The sequence below is a fragment of the Brachionichthys hirsutus genome, unplaced genomic scaffold, assembly GCF_040956055.1.
Source record: "Brachionichthys hirsutus isolate HB-005 unplaced genomic scaffold, CSIRO-AGI_Bhir_v1 contig_862, whole genome shotgun sequence".
In the NCBI taxonomy this organism is placed as follows: Eukaryota; Metazoa; Chordata; class Actinopteri; order Lophiiformes; family Brachionichthyidae; genus Brachionichthys; species Brachionichthys hirsutus.
This window is the reverse complement of record NW_027180378.1, coordinates 159,410-177,331: the sequence shown is the minus strand read 5'-3', so window position 1 is coordinate 177,331 and position 17,922 is coordinate 159,410. Positions and strand designations below refer to the sequence as shown.

At 40.3% G+C, this 17,922-nt stretch overlaps 2 protein-coding genes across 2 annotated transcripts in view; one reads left to right on the top strand and one right to left on the bottom strand.

Moving 5' to 3' along the window:
* Positions 1-458: 458 nt before the first annotated feature.
* Positions 459-1,393, bottom strand: LOC137914292 (neurexophilin-1-like). The gene is made up of 2 exons (XM_068757897.1): positions 1,337-1,393; positions 459-1,178 (listed from the first exon to the last, which is right to left on the bottom strand). Exons 1-2 carry the CDS (start codon positions 1,391-1,393, stop codon positions 459-461), a joined length of 777 nt encoding a protein of 258 aa, XP_068613998.1.
* Positions 1,394-7,301: 5,908 nt separating this feature from the next.
* LOC137914291 (IgGFc-binding protein-like) overlaps positions 7,302-17,922 on the top strand; it is a 29,582-nt gene continuing 18,961 nt past the window's right edge. The window contains 23 exon segments of the mRNA XM_068757896.1: positions 7,302-7,347; positions 7,466-7,489; positions 7,602-7,717; positions 7,906-8,184; positions 8,274-8,369; positions 8,519-8,666; positions 9,091-9,491; positions 9,710-10,286; positions 10,379-10,962; positions 11,180-11,729; positions 11,807-12,402; positions 12,608-12,765; positions 12,991-13,391; positions 13,502-13,699; positions 14,134-14,525; positions 14,619-14,902; positions 15,094-15,371; positions 15,517-15,636; positions 15,817-16,001; positions 16,097-16,257; positions 16,342-16,593; positions 16,754-16,913; positions 17,054-17,156. Coding sequence (XP_068613997.1) covers positions 7,302-7,347; positions 7,466-7,489; positions 7,602-7,717; positions 7,906-8,184; positions 8,274-8,369; positions 8,519-8,666; positions 9,091-9,491; positions 9,710-10,286; positions 10,379-10,962; positions 11,180-11,729; positions 11,807-12,402; positions 12,608-12,765; positions 12,991-13,391; positions 13,502-13,699; positions 14,134-14,525; positions 14,619-14,902; positions 15,094-15,371; positions 15,517-15,636; positions 15,817-16,001; positions 16,097-16,257; positions 16,342-16,593; positions 16,754-16,913; positions 17,054-17,156 — 6,109 coding nt within the window.

The window sequence follows — 17,922 nt, the reverse complement described above, 5'->3', positions numbered from 1 at the left end:
CTCCCAACAAATAAATTGTTTGTTAGTGCATGTAATGTTTATATCCATCTCCATAATCTCTTAATTCTTACAGATACAGTTCACATTTCTTCTCACCAAAGCATAAAACTGTTCCGCCGCTATAAGATGAGGCATGTATGTCAGACTATGTCCCCAATGAATGGTTAAATAATGATTATTAATTTGTTAATTGCTGGTTAGTTCATGTGATAAATTACATTTCACAGCCTTGTCATTTTATCAAGTAAAACTAACAGTAATCACATTAATTAATACACATAAGAAGGAGCGCCAATTGTATGCAGTTCACAAAAAGTCTACAAGCAAGATATTGCACATGCTTTACACTACAGCAGTAAAGATCATCTTTCGAGAGAAACTTTGAAACATTTCCACAGCTCATGCGTGATTGCCGCTCCAACGTTATCCTCCGTTGCCGTCCTTGGCCTGACCTCCCGTTAACCTGTGGGCGGGCGGGCTCCTGGTTTGTGGATGCTGTAGTCGGGACAGACCTTTTGTACCAGTCTATAGTCTGTGCTGTAGAAAGACACATAGATGCAGATCACCTGGAAGGGTTTGGAGCACGTCCACGTGGCGTGGCTCTGGCTCTGCTCCTGAGCACACACCTTGGATGGATCATAGTTGCACAGCATTACCTTTTTGTTGCATTCAGTTTTCTCATAATCGACCCTGCAGTTGAATGTCTTTGAGTCTTTGGGGTTGACCACGCTTTGACGATCCAGATCAAAGTCCACCTCTTTCATCGGTGGCACGAGACTGACGGAGACGTTGCCCACACCCGTGGAGTTATGGTGGAAGTAGACCCTGAGAGAGCCGTTCCCATGATCCACAATCTTTCCCATTATCAGCAAATTTAATCTGACAGTTTTGATGTTTGAATAAAAGTCCCCCCAACTGAACATCCTGGAGAATTTAGATGCTCCGTGAACATTCATGATGGGACGAAGCTTCGTCTTTAAGGGTGGGTTGGAGTATGACTGTATTTCCAGAAATCCCCGCTTTGAAAGGGGAATTAAAGGGTCAATGGGTAGTTTGGTGTTTTGAATCAAACTTCCAGTTTGGGACGTCCAGCCTTTCTGTGGAGAAGCAGCTTGATCTCTGTGTTGAGGCGGTATAACGCTGAATGTAAAATTCCCACGTTGTTGTCCCAGAGCCAACTAGACAGAAAGATAAATCTACATTATAGTTCAACTATTTGGATGAATGCAAAACAAATTCTTGATTAAATATCTTCATTCCTTTTGTTCTACTTTTGCATGAATTTGACATTTTCACTGTCACCTGGATCCAATTAGTATTTAGAACTCATACTCACCCAAAACGTCCCTTCCACAAGTAGCCAAACAAAGCAGCGCATGGGTGACATCTCCATAGTGCATCAGCTGCGATTTGATGATCTTCCACTCTCACCTGAAGTTCATCAGGAGGAGTTAATTTTTGGTATCCATATCTTTAAATGTTGGAAAAGACAGGAACGCCTCTGCAGCATCCACTCACAGCACGCACACTGAGAGGCTTTTTCAGATCTCCAGATTTTTAAATCCCAGTTTTTATGTCTGCCCTCCCTTTCCCTCTTTCTCTCTCCAACTCACCCCTCGGCCCACCCAAAACGCCCCCATCTCAACACATGGTATATTCTACTGAGAGTCTCTCTCTCTCTCTCTCTCTCCCTATGATCTCCCATTATTTTAGGGATGAATATTGCTATTTTTATTAGAATGTACAATATTTTCACTAATGGTGAGCAGACAGGGTGATACTGACACCCTGTGGTCATATAATGAAATGCAACCGGAGCTGAGATGGGGAAACCATCAGCAGCACCCCCCCCCCCCAAAGCACATTTCAGATGCTTCCAAACTGAAAGGTTGTGAGGCATTCAGGACGGTGGCCAAACAGTTTTGAACAACTCACGAGGGTTATGAAAAGATGTGACAATATTGTTTTTTAAATATTCCCTCTTAGCCTCTTTAACAGTGTGAAGGAGTGTGAACCTTATCTTAAATTATCCGATTTTCTTTTCTTTAGGTGTGTCTATTTCCAATACAAGAGAACTTATGTAATTAACCTCTTAACATAATGAGACATCGATGGGAATAAAGAAGTACCAACAACGGCTTGCAATAGGGAACAGAATGCTACTTTAAGAGGAAGCAACCTATAATATCAATAGTATCTTTAACTCTAGGGCAGCACGGTGGTGCAGTGGTAAGTGCTGTTGCCTCACAGCAAGAAAAGCACAGCTTCAAACCTGACGTGGGGCTTTTCTGTGAGGAGTTAGCGTGTTGTCTGTGTGGGTTGTTTCTGGGTTCCTCCCACCTCCCAAAAGCGTGCAAATTGGTTACACTAAAAATTGTCTGTGAATGATTGTGTGGCTCCAGCCGATTAGAGGGAAGGCAATAATTACTGTACTAGTAAATGTACTGCTATTGTGTTCAAGATTTACAAGCATGAGCTAAATAAGTTTTATTTAGGCGTGTCTGTTTCCAATGAAACATAAAATATGCAGGTAATTAAAGTAATGCAACTTGTCGCTCCCAGGCCCTGGGCTGGTTCTGCGTGTGGCTCTGGTGGGGCCGTGGGGGTCGTTTCCGGGTTGCTGTGACGGCCTGGCATGATCTGGGCGATCATGTCGCCATTGTTGGACCCGGGATGACTGCCCCTTTCTTAGGTGGAGGTTTCATGCATGCCGGATCCACCACACCAGCACCAAAACTCAATTTGAGAGTTAACTCCGCCCACAGATCTCTGAGTCAGTGGTAGTTGCTGGGTCAGTGTTTGTGGCTCTCACTATGAGACTCTCCCTCTTTTTCCTCAGATCTCCTGAGAACTTGGCGATCCAGACTTTCCTCTAGAGGCTGATGAGAACTTGATGTATTGGGACAACTCTTGGTGATGGTGGAAGGGATAGAATTAAGGAGCACAAATAAATCCATTGCACTCTCTTTTCAGAACACTGTGTATTTGACAATTTTTGTTTGTCCGTGTTGTATGTTCACTGCGGTGTGCACAGCCCTCTACGGCGGTAAGCAAAAGAAAAAAGTAATGCAACCTGCTATAGATCTGAATGTTCTAAAAGATTAGTACAGTAATGTAAAAATAAAAACCCTCAAATGCAAATAAAGAGTTTAAAATAAAATAAAATAAAAACCCTCCTCTCTCAAACCACCTGTCTTCCCTGGCTAAAACCTGGACATTACTGTCCTCTAAGGACTGTCCCGTTTCTTTCAGGTGCAGGTTGACTGCTGAGTCGTGTCCTGAGGAGTTGTCTCTCCTGTGCTGAAGAATACGCGGTTGTTTGGTCTCCCCAAAGTCGCTGCGTTCTTCACTGCACTGGACAGTATGCACTACATTCCTCTGTTTGTGTCTGGGTATTTTGCCTTTCAGGCGGACCAGTATCTGTCTCAGTGTGTTGCCAGGTTTGAAGTTAAAACATTACAACCCATGAAAAATAAATGTCCAAAAAGATATTTTACGCAACTTTATTTTCTATATTTTCCTTTGTCATGCAAGACATCTTGGTTACGAGGTGGAATATTAAATGTCATTAATCTTTTTATACACTGCTCTGGTTTGTCTTGGATTTTGCCTGCGTATGTTCTTTATGTTGTAAATAGACACCCAAAATGCCAAACTATTCAACTACTGCTTGTAAATATTAAATATATTCTAACAATGGAAGTGCTTTAAAAAGAAGAACAAACATCATGCAAACAATAAAAAGAAGACTGAAACGCCCAGGCTCACCCATCATGTTTATGATGGATCGATGAGTGATTTATGCTAAATAATATTTGAATATATCACGGCATATGTTTTAATGTGGAAAAAATAAATGTCAGTTTTTAAAAATAAAATAAAATTGCAATTTGGTCCGTTTTCATTGGAATATAGCAGGAAGATAAATGTATTACCGGTACTCTTTCAGATGTGTTCAAATTAAAAACAGGCTCACTCAATACATTTGTTCTGAAACTGAAGTGAAAACAACAGATCAGGAGTTCCCAACCTTTTCTATGCCAGATAAAACTTTTAATATGTTCTCCATCCATCCATCCATCCATCCATCTTCAACCGCTTATCCGGGGTCGGGTTGCAGGTGCAGCAGCCTAAGCAGGGTTGCCTAGACTTCCCTCTCCCGGACACGTCTTTTTCCGGAGGAGAGCAGTCGTTTTTTCCTCTCTCTCTTTTCATGCTTGCTCTTCTGCTCTCATCCTTCCTACTCTGTCGCTCCCACCAATGGCTACTTCTCAGGATTTGGCAGGTTCCTACTCCTCATTTAAAAAATCCCTGCACGTTTCCAGTCCAGCGTGTCATTCCTTTATGTGTGTTTAACGTGTACTGATTGTGCTTATACCGCAATTTTGCTTTCTGTAACTTCTCGAAAGAAGGCAGTAATGGCAGCACGACAAGCGTTCGCTGCAGCCCGATGCTCACTCATCGAATCTAATTTTGTTGTACTGTGCTGGCAATGCCAATAAAGTCTATACCATACCATGCCACTTCTTTCAACCCTTCCGGGGGGATCCCGAGGTGTCCCCAGGCCAGCTGAGAGACATAGTCTCTCCACCGTGTCCAGATTTTGGCCACAATACTGTCTATATTGAAATATAAATACAGTAATAAATAAATAAAATCTATATTAAGGTTAGCACTTTATTGCCTTATTGGAAACAGACACACTTTGATCAAACTTATTGAGCTCATGCTTGTAAATCGTGAAGACAATAGATGTGCATTTACAAGTGAACAAGTGTCTTCCCTCTGTTGAGCAGGTGACTTGTCCTAACTTTGCACCAGCCCAAAGTCAGCTGGGACTCCTGTAAATCTGCACTTTGATATGTTTTCACTGGAATACAGCAGGAGGTTGAAAGTTCATTTGATTAGATTGCTCTATAGATTTGTCCTATCTCTGCGGAGTTTTGTATGTTCTCTACGTGTCCGCGTGGGTTTTCTCCGGGTTCTCTGGTTTCATCGCACCTCCAAAAACATGCAAATTAGGTGAATTGTTTATTCCAAATTGTCCATAGTGAATGAGTATGTGCGCGAATGGTAGTTTGTCTCTGTGTGGCCCCGTGATGTGCTGGCGACGTGTCTGGGGTGTATTCCGCCTCTTGCCCATAGCAAGCTGGGATAGGTTCCAGCAACCCCCGTGACCCGCAAAGCGGAAAAGTGGAAGAAAATGGATGGATGGAAAAAATAAAACATTCATTCATTCATTCAGTCATTTATCATTACCTCTATTGGAATCATGCTTCACATTTTTGCCTTAGTGAGGCAAATATAAAATCGGTTTAGCATTTTTATTTTTTAAATCAATGGTTGTGAAATGATTCAGAACTGTCAGTTGTGAATTTGTATTGTTAATTGTGGATGATTTATGTACGAAGGACTTTCAACGGAAACAAGACCGCAAGGGCTTTTTTGAAATGCTCCTCTTAGACAGGATGTTTGACTTTATTTGTACTGAAATACATGCTACTGTGTGACTGTACCTGTACTCTAACATTCTATCTCATAAATACATTCATCATCATCAATTAATGTACACCACTTCTGCTATGGTTACAGAACACCTCAGGGTATGTGAGGATTCTCTTTTACAGCCTTGGCATCACCACTTTATGTTTGCAAACAACATTGTTTGAAGAGGAGTCACAGAGTCATAAGGAGTGTCCATATACAGTGTTGCACAAGAGTCTGGGTGATTCCTTTACGTATTTAACCAAACATAATCCAAATAACATAAGACTTTACTGGATTGTTTATTTTCAGAATTAATTGATTTGGACTAAAGGCACATTGCAGCATTATGCAGAGTTGAAGGTGTTTCATGTGCCCCCCGTGTTGTTGCAGATATTATCAATTCGTTTGTTACAACGGTGAGGAACAGATTGTTGAGTTTTGTTGCAAAGTTCATCATCATTGCATCTCTGTTCATGTGTGTGTGTGTTTGGCTCTATGTTGATGTTACCATTAATTTGCATGCATTTGATTCATTTTACACATTTATTTTATTTTGATTTATCTCCCTATTTATGTTCCTGTTTAATACATGCTATTCATTGATCTGATTTGGATGTTTCTTCAGTTTGTTAATTTTGCATTAAGTAAATTAATAACACAATTTAATATGAAATATATTTCTAGAGTAAGGGTTTCATGCAATTTTGGGTATATTAATAATTATCCCTCTAAGCGCCAAAGTAGTACATTTGATAGTGCAGCTTTTTACAGACACTGTCATATATTTTATTTTTCGATTCTGGTCGAAGAACAAAATCCTTCTGTTCACCATGAATATAAATATATCAAAGTATTTGGAAACCAAAAAAAGAAAGTTGCGGAACATCCTTGTGTAATAGGTAAGTATTTCAAAGACAAATGTATAAAGTATATAGGGTTGTTGTTTAACTTGTTCCACCCACCTAAACATTACTGCAAAGTTACCAAAATATACTCCAAATACTACTCCATAGATGTTTTTCAAAGAATCAATAAATGAGCGATAGTTTGTAGCCAAACAAAACCAATCAATGATTGATTTCATTCCCTTATCTCCATTTTCTGAAATGGGGTAGGGGAATGAAAACAATGTTCTGTAATTGAGGGTACTTAAATAGAAATTATAATAAATGAACAATCATCAGCCTTAAATGGACAGGAAATCAATGAATATATTAAAATAGTTAACTAAAGATTAAACTCGATAAATACAGCATACAATATGGAACTGATCAAATAAACTGTGAAAAGTTTGTGAATTAAATATGTTAGTGTTATTTTCCGCCATTAATGAATTCCATATGCCTTGACGGATATAGTCCTTATCATTATGGTTACACTAATAGTAGACAGTTAAACAAAATCCTAACACCTTTTCACAAATTATTTGAAAACTCTTTTGCTTCAGTTGAATGTGATCTAATGAATGTATTTTTAATTTACAGAGGAGGGTTGGTTCACTTTTTACGAGGAAGCTTTTTCTATCTGAATGACTGTGTTGAACAATGAAGATGACAGATTCATGGGACTCTGCCAGATTTTACTGTATAAAGCCACGTTGCAGCCCTACCGTGAGGCATGGATGAGCAACATATGGACAGAAGCACATAAGAACAGGTAATAATAATAAGTTAATCTGTTATCCAGTCTGGGTGTAAGAAAAAGCAGGACTGCTGGGGTTTTCTTTGGCTTGAAAATTTGATTTGTTATTTTTTTCCCCCATGAAATAAATAAATAATATTTGTTCAACAGATCTGACATTTTGCCTTTCGAGAATGGCAAGCCAAATCCTGTTGCTTGTGCTGCTTTTGTCAATGATCAGTAAGTATTCAATTAGATTGAATTACGTTTCTTTTCTGTTGATGCATTAATATAAAACAATAACTGACTTCTATTTGATGACGTGTGTCTCAAAATTTGTGTTTATTTCTTTTCTTAGGCACAGCGGTTCCTCAGATTACGGGTGAGATGAAAAACACAACCTGTTAGTTTTAATTTGCTGATCTCTGAAACTGACATATAAGCACAATATCCCGTACATTTAAAACTAACTGTGACATATTGTGTACTTTTAGATATCTTCTATCCAGATGATGGAGAACTAGTCCCAAAAGTAGATGATGGAAGTTCTCCTGAAATTCAACTCGAACATCCTTTCTGGTTCTTTGGACGACAATATAGACGGCTATATGTGCGTAGAAACAATTTCAAATATCTACAAAATACATTCATCTTAGTGAGGGTTATTAAAACTCTGAAATTAGCTGTAATAATTTTAATGGAGCAATTCATATGTTGGTGTTTGAGTACTTAATTTTCAATGACTTGAGCCGATGCCTATTAATTATTTTCTCTAAGCGCTATTTCATTTGTTTCTAGGTGAATGTCAATGGAATCTTGACTTTTAACAGTCCATATTCACGCGTCACAACTCAAAGATTTCCATTGAATGGACCAAGAGATATCATTGCTCCACTCTGGGGAAACTTAGACAACCGTGGTGTTGGTGATATTTTCTACAGACAGTACTCCAGCGGAGATGTTATCGACATGGCTACAGATGACATTGCAGAGCACTTTCCAGAATGTAATGCAACTGCCGAGTGGGTCTTTGTTGTGACTTGGGTTGAGGTGCCCTTCAATGACCGGCCAAGAAGGGTAAGTCATCATACTGTTAATGTTAAATGTATATGTTAACACTTTTAACTTATTACTTCATTTACCATATATGTATTTCTTCTTTTCAGCAAGCAACATTCCAAGCAGTGTTGATCACCGCTGGCGAGCAGTCCTTTACTCTGTTTCACTATTCGACTATATCTCGCAGAAGAGGACGACTAGAGGTTAGAGCTGTTAAGATTATTAGGCGTTTCCTTCAGACTATGTTTTTCTTTTTTTTTTTTTACTATAGTGTTTAATTCAATCTGTATGCCGTAATTGAAAATGAACAAACAGAGAATATATAAAATACATTTTGCCAATGCATTTTCAGGCTGGATATGACACCATCAACTCTACCAATTTTTTCAATATCCGTGGATCATTCCAAAGTTTAAGAATCAGAAGTAATGTCAATACTGATGGTCGTTGGGCTTTCAAGACATCTTTAAGACAAACATCTTCAACATGCAATTTCAATGGTAAGACTGACCCAGTTGGGCGTCACTACACTTTTTTACAATAATGTGATCATGTGATCATCACTCCATGGTGACACATATAAAACATGAATCATCTGTGCTTTTCTTACAACTAATAATGAATGAATAATAATTATAATAATAAAATAATCTACACATTTATTATATAATGAATTAATTTAAGTTTAATACTGTATGTTCATGTAATTTGATTACATTGTGCATTGGGAGGCTATTTGATTACAATACAGTGAACAATACTCATTTGCACCTTGTTGGTGTGCCAAAGTTATTCTTGAAGGTCAAATAGTTTTTCTATGTTGGCGTCCGACAAGTTAAGACACTTAACACTTATTAATGGCCCCAGTTCAAGGTTGCATATAATCCTCCTCTCTGTTTTAAGAAATGTGTATTTTGTTCAAAGGTGGCGAAGTAAAGATTGGTGACTCATTCTGGACTGACAACACCTGTAGAGAGAGATGCACCTGCACCTCAGAGGGTTTGGAATGCCAGAATCAACCCTGCTCCTTTTCCCAAGTCTGTTGGACAAATGCCATTCATTATTCTTGTCAAACAGTGGAAAAACGCACGTGCTCCATCAGTGGTGATCCACATTACTATTCATTCGATGGCAAAGTGTTTCACTTTCAGGGAACCTGTAGTTACGTGCTCTCTGAGCAATGTGAAGGAGATCTGCCCTACTATCGAGTAGAGGGAGACAATGAGCACAGAGGAAGCACACGTGTTTCCTGGATACGACAGGTCACTGTTTTTGTAGATAATACCGCCATTGAACTTGTGAAGGGACATCCTGGTGAAGCTAAGGTTAGTTACAACGACCCAGGCTTTTTCTACTTTCATATTCATATACCATATACATGTTAGTATTTCAAAATGCACATGGAATTATTATCAAATAAATAATTTGTAGATTTATACAATGCCCTGCAATGAACTGGAAGCTTGTCCGTTGACTGCTCAGATAGGCTCCAGCAGTAAAAGAAGATGAATGAATGTTTACACAACTGTCTTTTGTCTTACAGGTCAACGGAGTCTTTTATACCACTCCATTCCAACTGAACAATGGCACAGTCCACGTTTTTGTCTCAGGTTTTTCTGTGGTCATCAGTACTTACTTTGGGTTGGAGGTATCTTATGACACAAATCATCGCGTCAGGATCCATCTACCCATCACCTATCAGGATGCAACATGTGGCCTGTGTGGAAACTTCAACGATATCCCTGAGGATGACTTCCAAACCCCTGAAGGGGAGCTAGTAACCTCTGATGTGGATTTTGGTGACAGCTGGCAAGTATCAGGGGATGGTGGATCTGGTTGTGAGCCACTGTGCGAAGGTCTGGAATGTGCTGGATGCACGGATGAACAAGAAACGTTGTATGGCAATGATGACCATTGTGGCATCCTCCAGAGCAATCCAGGCCCTTTCTCTGCTTGCCATGTAGTACTTCCCCCAGTGGACTTTGTAGAGAGCTGTATTTTTGATCAGTGTGTAGCAGGAGGTTACCAGCCCATTCTCTGTCAAGCCCTAAATGCATATGCAACTCAGTGTCAAGGAAATGGTGTGCAGCTGCCGAGCTGGAGGAGACCAGGCTTCTGTGGTATGTCTGTCAGTGAAACAACATCGTTTTAGAATCTCCTTTGACCAAAATGATTCCCTGATGTCGAAATCAATGTGTTTTATTTTCTTTAGAAATCAACTGCCCACCCAAAAGCCACTTTGAGTCCCAGGGCACAGGTTGTCCAGCTACATGTGTCAATCCAAATTCTACTCAAAATTGCCCCCTCCTTCCCAAGGAGAGCTGCATCTGTGATTCAGGCTACGTCCTGAGTGCCGGGGTTTGCGTCCTTCTCGCCGACTGTGGTTGCATCTTTGAGGGTCGCTACTACAGCTCTGGAGAAACTGTAATACTCGATGATGACTGTGGGAGACAATGCAGCTGCAGCCGTGGTTCCATGACCTGTAGCTCCCATGCTTGTGGTCCATTTGAGTCTTGTGGGGTTGTGGAAGGAGAGAGAGGATGCAGACCTAACAGCTTTTCAACATGCTGGAAAAAGAGCCACGGGTTGTATCACACATTCGATGGACTGAAATACCAGTATCCTGGAGCCTGTGAATTGATCCTCGTGAATGCAACAGGATTGTCAGATTACCCACATTTTATCTTGACAACAGAAAAAGTCCCGAGAGACCAGGAGGGATTTATCCATGCGCTAAATTTTGTGACTGGGGACACACGTATCTCTATTAAAATTACAAAGAGCATCATCGTTCATGTAAGTTGGTGAAATATGCAGCATTTCAAAAGATGATGTCACAGAAATAGTGTTAACACCACATAAAACGTTTATGAAAACTTATTATTTATGTCCATCATGCTAAAAGCTTCTTTTTTTATACAAATATTGAATTAAAACCATTAATCTGATGTGTTAACCCTAAAACAATGTTCTTTCCTAGTGAATCTCACACACTGTTTGAATGTCCCTTTAGGTGGATGGCCAGCGAACCAGACTACCGTACAATTCAGCATCCAACCAGATCGAGATCTACCGCAGCATTCACAGTGTCATCCTTCGCACCTCCTTCGGTGTAACTGTGCAAACAGCTTGGCCCCACTTTATACGCATTACTGCCCCTAGTGTCTACAGTGGCTCATTAGGTGGACTCTGTGGTGATATAAATGGTAACCAACAAGATGACTTCCGCACCTCCAATGGCATCCTAGTAGACAACGCTCAGGACTTTGGAGACAGTTGGCGAACTGGTTCTCTAAATCCATTCTGTGTGGAAAGTGTAGATCTTGGCTCTGCAATGAATAACAACTTGGCTGGGCGTTGTGATGTTATCGGCGCCGTGCCTGGGCCATTTGCTGACTGTTTGACCTCGGTTGACCCACAGCCACATGTTGATGCATGTGTGGCGATCATTGAAGTCTCTAAAGATCCAGAATCAGCGCTATGTTTGGTCCTACAAGATTTTGCATTAATGTGTCAACAGAAGGACATCGCCATAGGTGACTGGAGGGCTGCTGTTGACTGTGGTAAGTATTTTTCACCCCTTTGATACAGGTCTTGATCAATTGAATTTTACTGCATCAAATTCTTTGTATTTCTCTAGAGAAAAACTGCCCTCTCAACAGCCATTACGAACTTTGTGGACCGTCGTGTTCCTCTACTTGCCCCAGCCTCTCTTTCCCTTTCACTTGTGACACTGCGTGTCAGGAGGGTTGCCAGTGTGACGATGGTCTTACCCTAAGTGATAACCAGTGTGTGTCACCATCTGACTGTGGATGCCATTATCAAGGACAGTATTGGCAAGCGGGTGAAGTGTTTTGGGAAGGTGATGATTGTCAGAGCTTGTGCACATGTGATGGCACTACTGCGACAGTCAGTTGTGTCCCCAGCTCCTGTGGTCCTCAGGAGTCCTGTGATGTGGTGGAGGGTGAGTTTGGCTGCCATCCCAACCCTCATGGCCACTGCACTGCCTCTGGAGACCCTCACTACCGCACCTTTGATGGAAAGGCCTATGACTTCCAGGGAACCTGCCGCTATCTTCTGGTGGCACTTTGTAATGCCACAGAGGATCCTCACCAATTTTCAGTGGAAGCTGAAAATGAGCAATGGTTAGGGTTGGCAGTCTCAATCACAGCTGCAGTGCATGTGAATGTGTCAGGCTACCAAATACATATGTCTGGGCACAACCATATGGTTGAGGTGAGTTGAATCATTTTTCAACCGTTAGTATTAATTTTTCATGTTAAAAAAAAGGAAATTGTTTAAAAATTGTTCACCAGAGTTTATTAAAGTTAAAGATTTGTTGACATAGCAACACTCATGTCAGCTCCTAAAATACAGCATCACCAACGTTACATTACTCATAAAATGTCCCTGTTCTTTTGTTTTTTTCCCAATACTATAGGTTAATGGAATCGCAACAAATTTACCAGCTAACTTGAATGGAGGTCAAGTGTCAATCTTTATAAGTGGAGGCCGCACATTCGTTGTTTCTGACTATGGACCAAGTGTCTCCTATGATGGATGGAGTACAGTGACTATCTACGTGCCGTCTAATTACAGGTCCACTTTAAATTGATAAACACCTGTCTTTGTCCTGATTTTTGATCTGTTTCATGGGTCTTATGTAGTCCTTTTTAAATATATATATATATTGTTATTGTATTTTAACCCCAATGTATTGTTTTTGCAATCTAATTAGGATTCCTTCATTTCTTAATATTGTCTGATTTTATTCATAACCCAGTTAATGATTCTTAATGTTTCTGCAACTTTTATCATTAATAGTGGACAAACATGTGGACTTTGTGGAAACTTCAATGGAAATCCTGATGATGACTTCCAGACACCTTCTGGAATTATCGTCAATACACCAGATGAGTTTGGGAGCTCTTGGAATGTGGGAGGCAGCAACACCTGCAGTGATGGGTGTGGCTCGTCATGTCCCCAATGTACCGACGACCAAACTGCTAGAGACCAATGTCAAGTGATTCAAGATAATAATGGACCATTCAGCTTCTGCCATGATGTGGTGGATCCAGCTCCATATTTCAATGACTGTGTGTATGACGTTTGTGTGTCTGGAAATGGGGGCCAAGACATTCTATGTGCAGCCATCGAGGCGTATGTCAGTGCTTGTCAATCAGCTAATGTCCGAATCTTCCCTTGGAGAGACCTCACACCCTGCAGTAAGTTATAAAGTCAGTGTGCTATTGATCATCCAAACACAGGCAAAGAAACAGACACAAGTGTCTTTGAAAAAAAAAAAACCTCATCATGTTTTTCCTCTATTTTGAAGGACTTGACTGTCAAGCCAACAGCCATCATGAACTATGTGGTACTGACTGTGATCGGAATTGTGTCAGCCCACACCCCACCTGTGACCAGCCTTGCTATGAGGGATGCTTCTGTAATAAAGGCTTCTCCAGAAGTGGGACAACATGTGTCCCTGTGGAAAGTTGTGGCTGTCAACTTGATGGCTTCTACTACAATGTAAGTTGAAGAAAGCACCAGATTTATGTCACTGTACCTGATTATTTGATCTGATATAGATGCAGAGACAGAATCAGAATTTTGACATATTTTTTGGGTGACCTTGTTCCAAACGTTGATGAAGAAATTGAAAGGGACAAAAGCTGCAAGTCAAAAATCAGAAAACAGCAAAAATAATGTTTTTTTTTCTTTCTGACTACAGTTTACAAGAAAGGAGACTTTTTTCTCACTAAATTGAATTTCGTTGAATGATCATTCTGGCAACACTTAGAGAATCCATATTTTAGGACAACTTGTCCGAAAAGATTAAAAACAGTGAAAGAAACTTATAGCTATGTAGCTTGTATTTCACTCTTGTATTCCCTGCAGATTTGTTTTTATTTGTTTAGCAAACAGTTAATTTTATTATTATGAATTCTTTTTTATACTCACAGGTAGGTCAAACATTCTGGTTGGATGATTGCACCAGGCGATGTGAATGCCGTCCTGCCAATGACCTGCATTGTTATGATGCATCTTGCACGCCTGCACAAGAATGCACCATCAGACATGGCCAACTTGACTGTTTTGAGCCATTTTCTACCTGCACTGTCTGGGGGGACCCACACTATACTACCTTTGATGGACAGCTGATTAATTTCCAGGGCACATGCACTTATATCATTACTGAGAGTGTTAACCACGGCCCAAATGAAATCCAGTTTGGGGTAAAAGCCACAAATAATCACCGTGGCAACAACCATGTTTCATTTGTGTCAGCTGTGGATATACATGTCTCAAGTCCACCAGACAGCGTTCACATTAGTATTGGAGTCAGCAGAAGAACAACGGTAAACTTTATTTCATATAATATTATTTATTGTTTGCCATCCTCAGAAAGAGAAATCACCTTGTGACTTCCTCTATCTCTCTTATCCCTCCAGATAAATGGAACCGAGGTGTCTCTTCCCACTTCTGTTGGAAACTTTGTTGACATAGTCAGGGATGGAAGTTTCGTCGTGGTCAATGCCACTGACGTTATTGTCCAGTTCGACGGTCGGAGCATTTTGCTGGTCAGAGTCAACCGAAACCGTCTAAACAGAGTAATAGGCATGTGTGGAAACTTAAACTATGATCCCATGGATGACAGAGTTTTCCCCAATGGCACAATAGCACTCAATGACAATGACTTTGGACGCGGCTGGACGGCACCCTCAAGTCAGCCAGGGTAAACTTCAAGTCACACAGAGAATATAGTTTTTTGTTGCATTTTCTCCTTCTGTAAGATTTCAGGCAACAGAGCAAAAATATTGACTGTTGTCCATTCTGGTTTGCTAATTTAAAACAAATGACAACAATAAAATAAATCTGTTGTAAACACATTCTGCTTTCGTATTTAACATAAAGTTTATATTCCAGGTGTGGAGCCACAGATGAAGACTTTGATGAAGGATTAGACAACTGTTTCTATGTGGACAAATTCCGCGAACACTGCAGCATCATCACCAACACTAATGGTCCCTTCCAGGCCTGTCACGCTCACTCTGAACCGGGGCCATTTTTCAGCTCCTGTGTCTATGATCTCTGCCAATACACAAAAGCTCATGGCATGCTGTGTATTGCTGTGGCAGCTTATGAGAGAACCTGCTCAGGACAGGGGATTATCATCCCTGAGTGGCGACCAGCCTTGGACTGTGGTATGTTTTAGCCAAGGGTGACACGTTTAGAATGAGTCATTAGATTACAAATCTTCATATTTGCTCTCCTTGTGGCAAAACAATTTACTTTTATGTTTGAATTTAATCATTGATTTTCCCATCCTTTTCAACATTATTGTCATAGCTGAGCCAGATCCCTGTGAAGAGCTGGACTGCACAAACTCTGAGTGGTGTGGTGAGAGAAACGGAGTTTACGGCTGCTACTGTGATGAGTTCCACAGTCAAAACACACAAGAGACGTATGGTGAGGGCAGCTTTTTTAAAAACACGGCAACATTTTTCTTTCTGACTATTAAGGTTCAGAATTGATTAATCGGTAACCAAAGTTAAGGCAGCAATGGATTGATAATTAATAAAATGGCAAAAGAGATAAATTGGGCATCAGCAATATTTTTCAGCTCACACGTACGGTTTTCTTTCACAGATGCCCAAATCACTTGTGAGAGTAGTTCCGGCTACATTTCCATATCCCGCTGCCAGCTGTTTGAGGCCGGCTTCAATCCTAGTTTACTCCATCTCCGAGATGACTCTTGCAGAGGGACAGTCCAGGACGGACGAGTGATATTCCACTATGACAATGATGACGAGCTGTGTGGGACGGTTCTGAGGGTACAGTGCACAGACAGAAGAATGCCTTTAGTGTCAATTTTCTCTGAACGGGATGATAGAACTTTAATCAACTTATATGTATTTCTAATTTCCAGAGTAACGGTACACATTTCTACTATGAGAATGCCATCCATGGGCAAGTAGAACCCAGTGAACTTATAATCAACCGCCACATGAAACTTTACCTGTATGTTAACTGTGTATACATACTGTGGGACGCTGCGTCTATGGGTGTGGGCATCAATCCTATGGAGAGGTAACGGTATCATTATTTTTTTTTTTAAATCAGTTTGTAAAATTATGTGTCACAGACTAGTGCTACATGTTGTTTATTCTACAGCATTCTGAGACGTACGCTTCCATCTGGCCATGGACAATATCTGATCAGAATGAGTCCCTTCTTGGATCCTGACTTTGAATTCCCACTGACCCATAACGGTAGCATAACAATAGAAATTTCGGAACGTATTTATGTGGAGGTACGAACAGAAGGAGTTGATGAACAACAGATTTCCAGTGTTCTGGAATCTTGCTGGGCCACACCAATCGATGATCCAGACGACCCGACACGCTGGGAACTTATAACTGCAGGGTAAAGAAGCAACTGCAACTTTATTTTGTCTTTGCATGCTTATTTCTTGTTCTTGATCGCCAAAATAAGTTGAAAATGTGAACCTCGCTTTTATTCCATAACCTTGATAACTTTACTCAGAGTCTGCCTCATAACATTTAATACCTTACTTGTGTTTCAGGTGTCCTAATCCAGAAGATGGTACCGTGGACTTGGTGCAGAATGGCGTATCCCCTGTGGCTCGTTTCTCATTCGAGATGTTCACATTTAATGACTTTACATCCATCTATCTTCACTGCAAGGTCCACCTGTGTCTTTTGCGCCACAACAACTGTTCAACTGTAAGTATGACTGTGTTCATGTGTGTGTTTGTGTGTGTACATATCTGTGTGTTTTTGTGTGTGTGTGTGCTTATGAATGTTAGATACCTACCATATCAACAGGTATGAAATCTCAGCATCCAATGTTGTTTTTTTTGCAGCATTGCTCCCCAAGTCACAACAGGCGAATTAGAAAGGATGTAACCTACCACGATAGTGCAGACATGTCTATAGGACCACTACCCATGATCGGCAAAAGCACTGGTAAGGCTCACAATATCGTTTCATACAATTTCTACTTTAATAGAAAAAAGTGGAACTTGAAGTTTAGACTTGAACACAGGTGTGCCACAACGATCCCATGTTAAAACGATATTTCTGACCAAAAATGAAAATCGGCATATTTATGTAACGCACCCTCTTGTCATTGTATGAATATTCTTAAAATCCATCTCTTAAACCAGTTTGCACTTACACACTGACTGTTTTCTTGCAGATGGAAAAGTGAAAAGGAGTATTTCAGATCAAATGACTTCTAAACTAATGGGAGATAAGCATGGAAGCAGGATCCACCGCATCGACTAAGAAAGTGGCACAAGATACCGTCTTTTGATTTGTTTTCCTATCTGAGTGGCCTTTCTTCTTTTGTGGTAGTTTTTGTTTTAAATCACAGAGGCAGCATAATTGACATAGTCAGGGAGGGAAGTTTCGTCGTGGTCAATGCCATTGACTTGGGATACATATTGGGATTTGGTGTGGTTGTATCTTCTTTGCTGTTATGTTTTCCATACTATATACACTTTAATTAACAAGGGCACATATGTCATAAGAAGGTGGAAGTGATAAATAAAGCAAAACATTATGTAGGGAATATGAATCATTACAAAATCAATTCCTTTGTTTTGTCTGTTTGGTGAACAGGTGGTGGTGAAGAAGTGATTTGTTCTCTGATGCATTCAGTGATTTATGGTTTATCAATCCTAATTAAGGTGTCTCTTATGACTTGTGTACAATGAATCAAGTACAAATA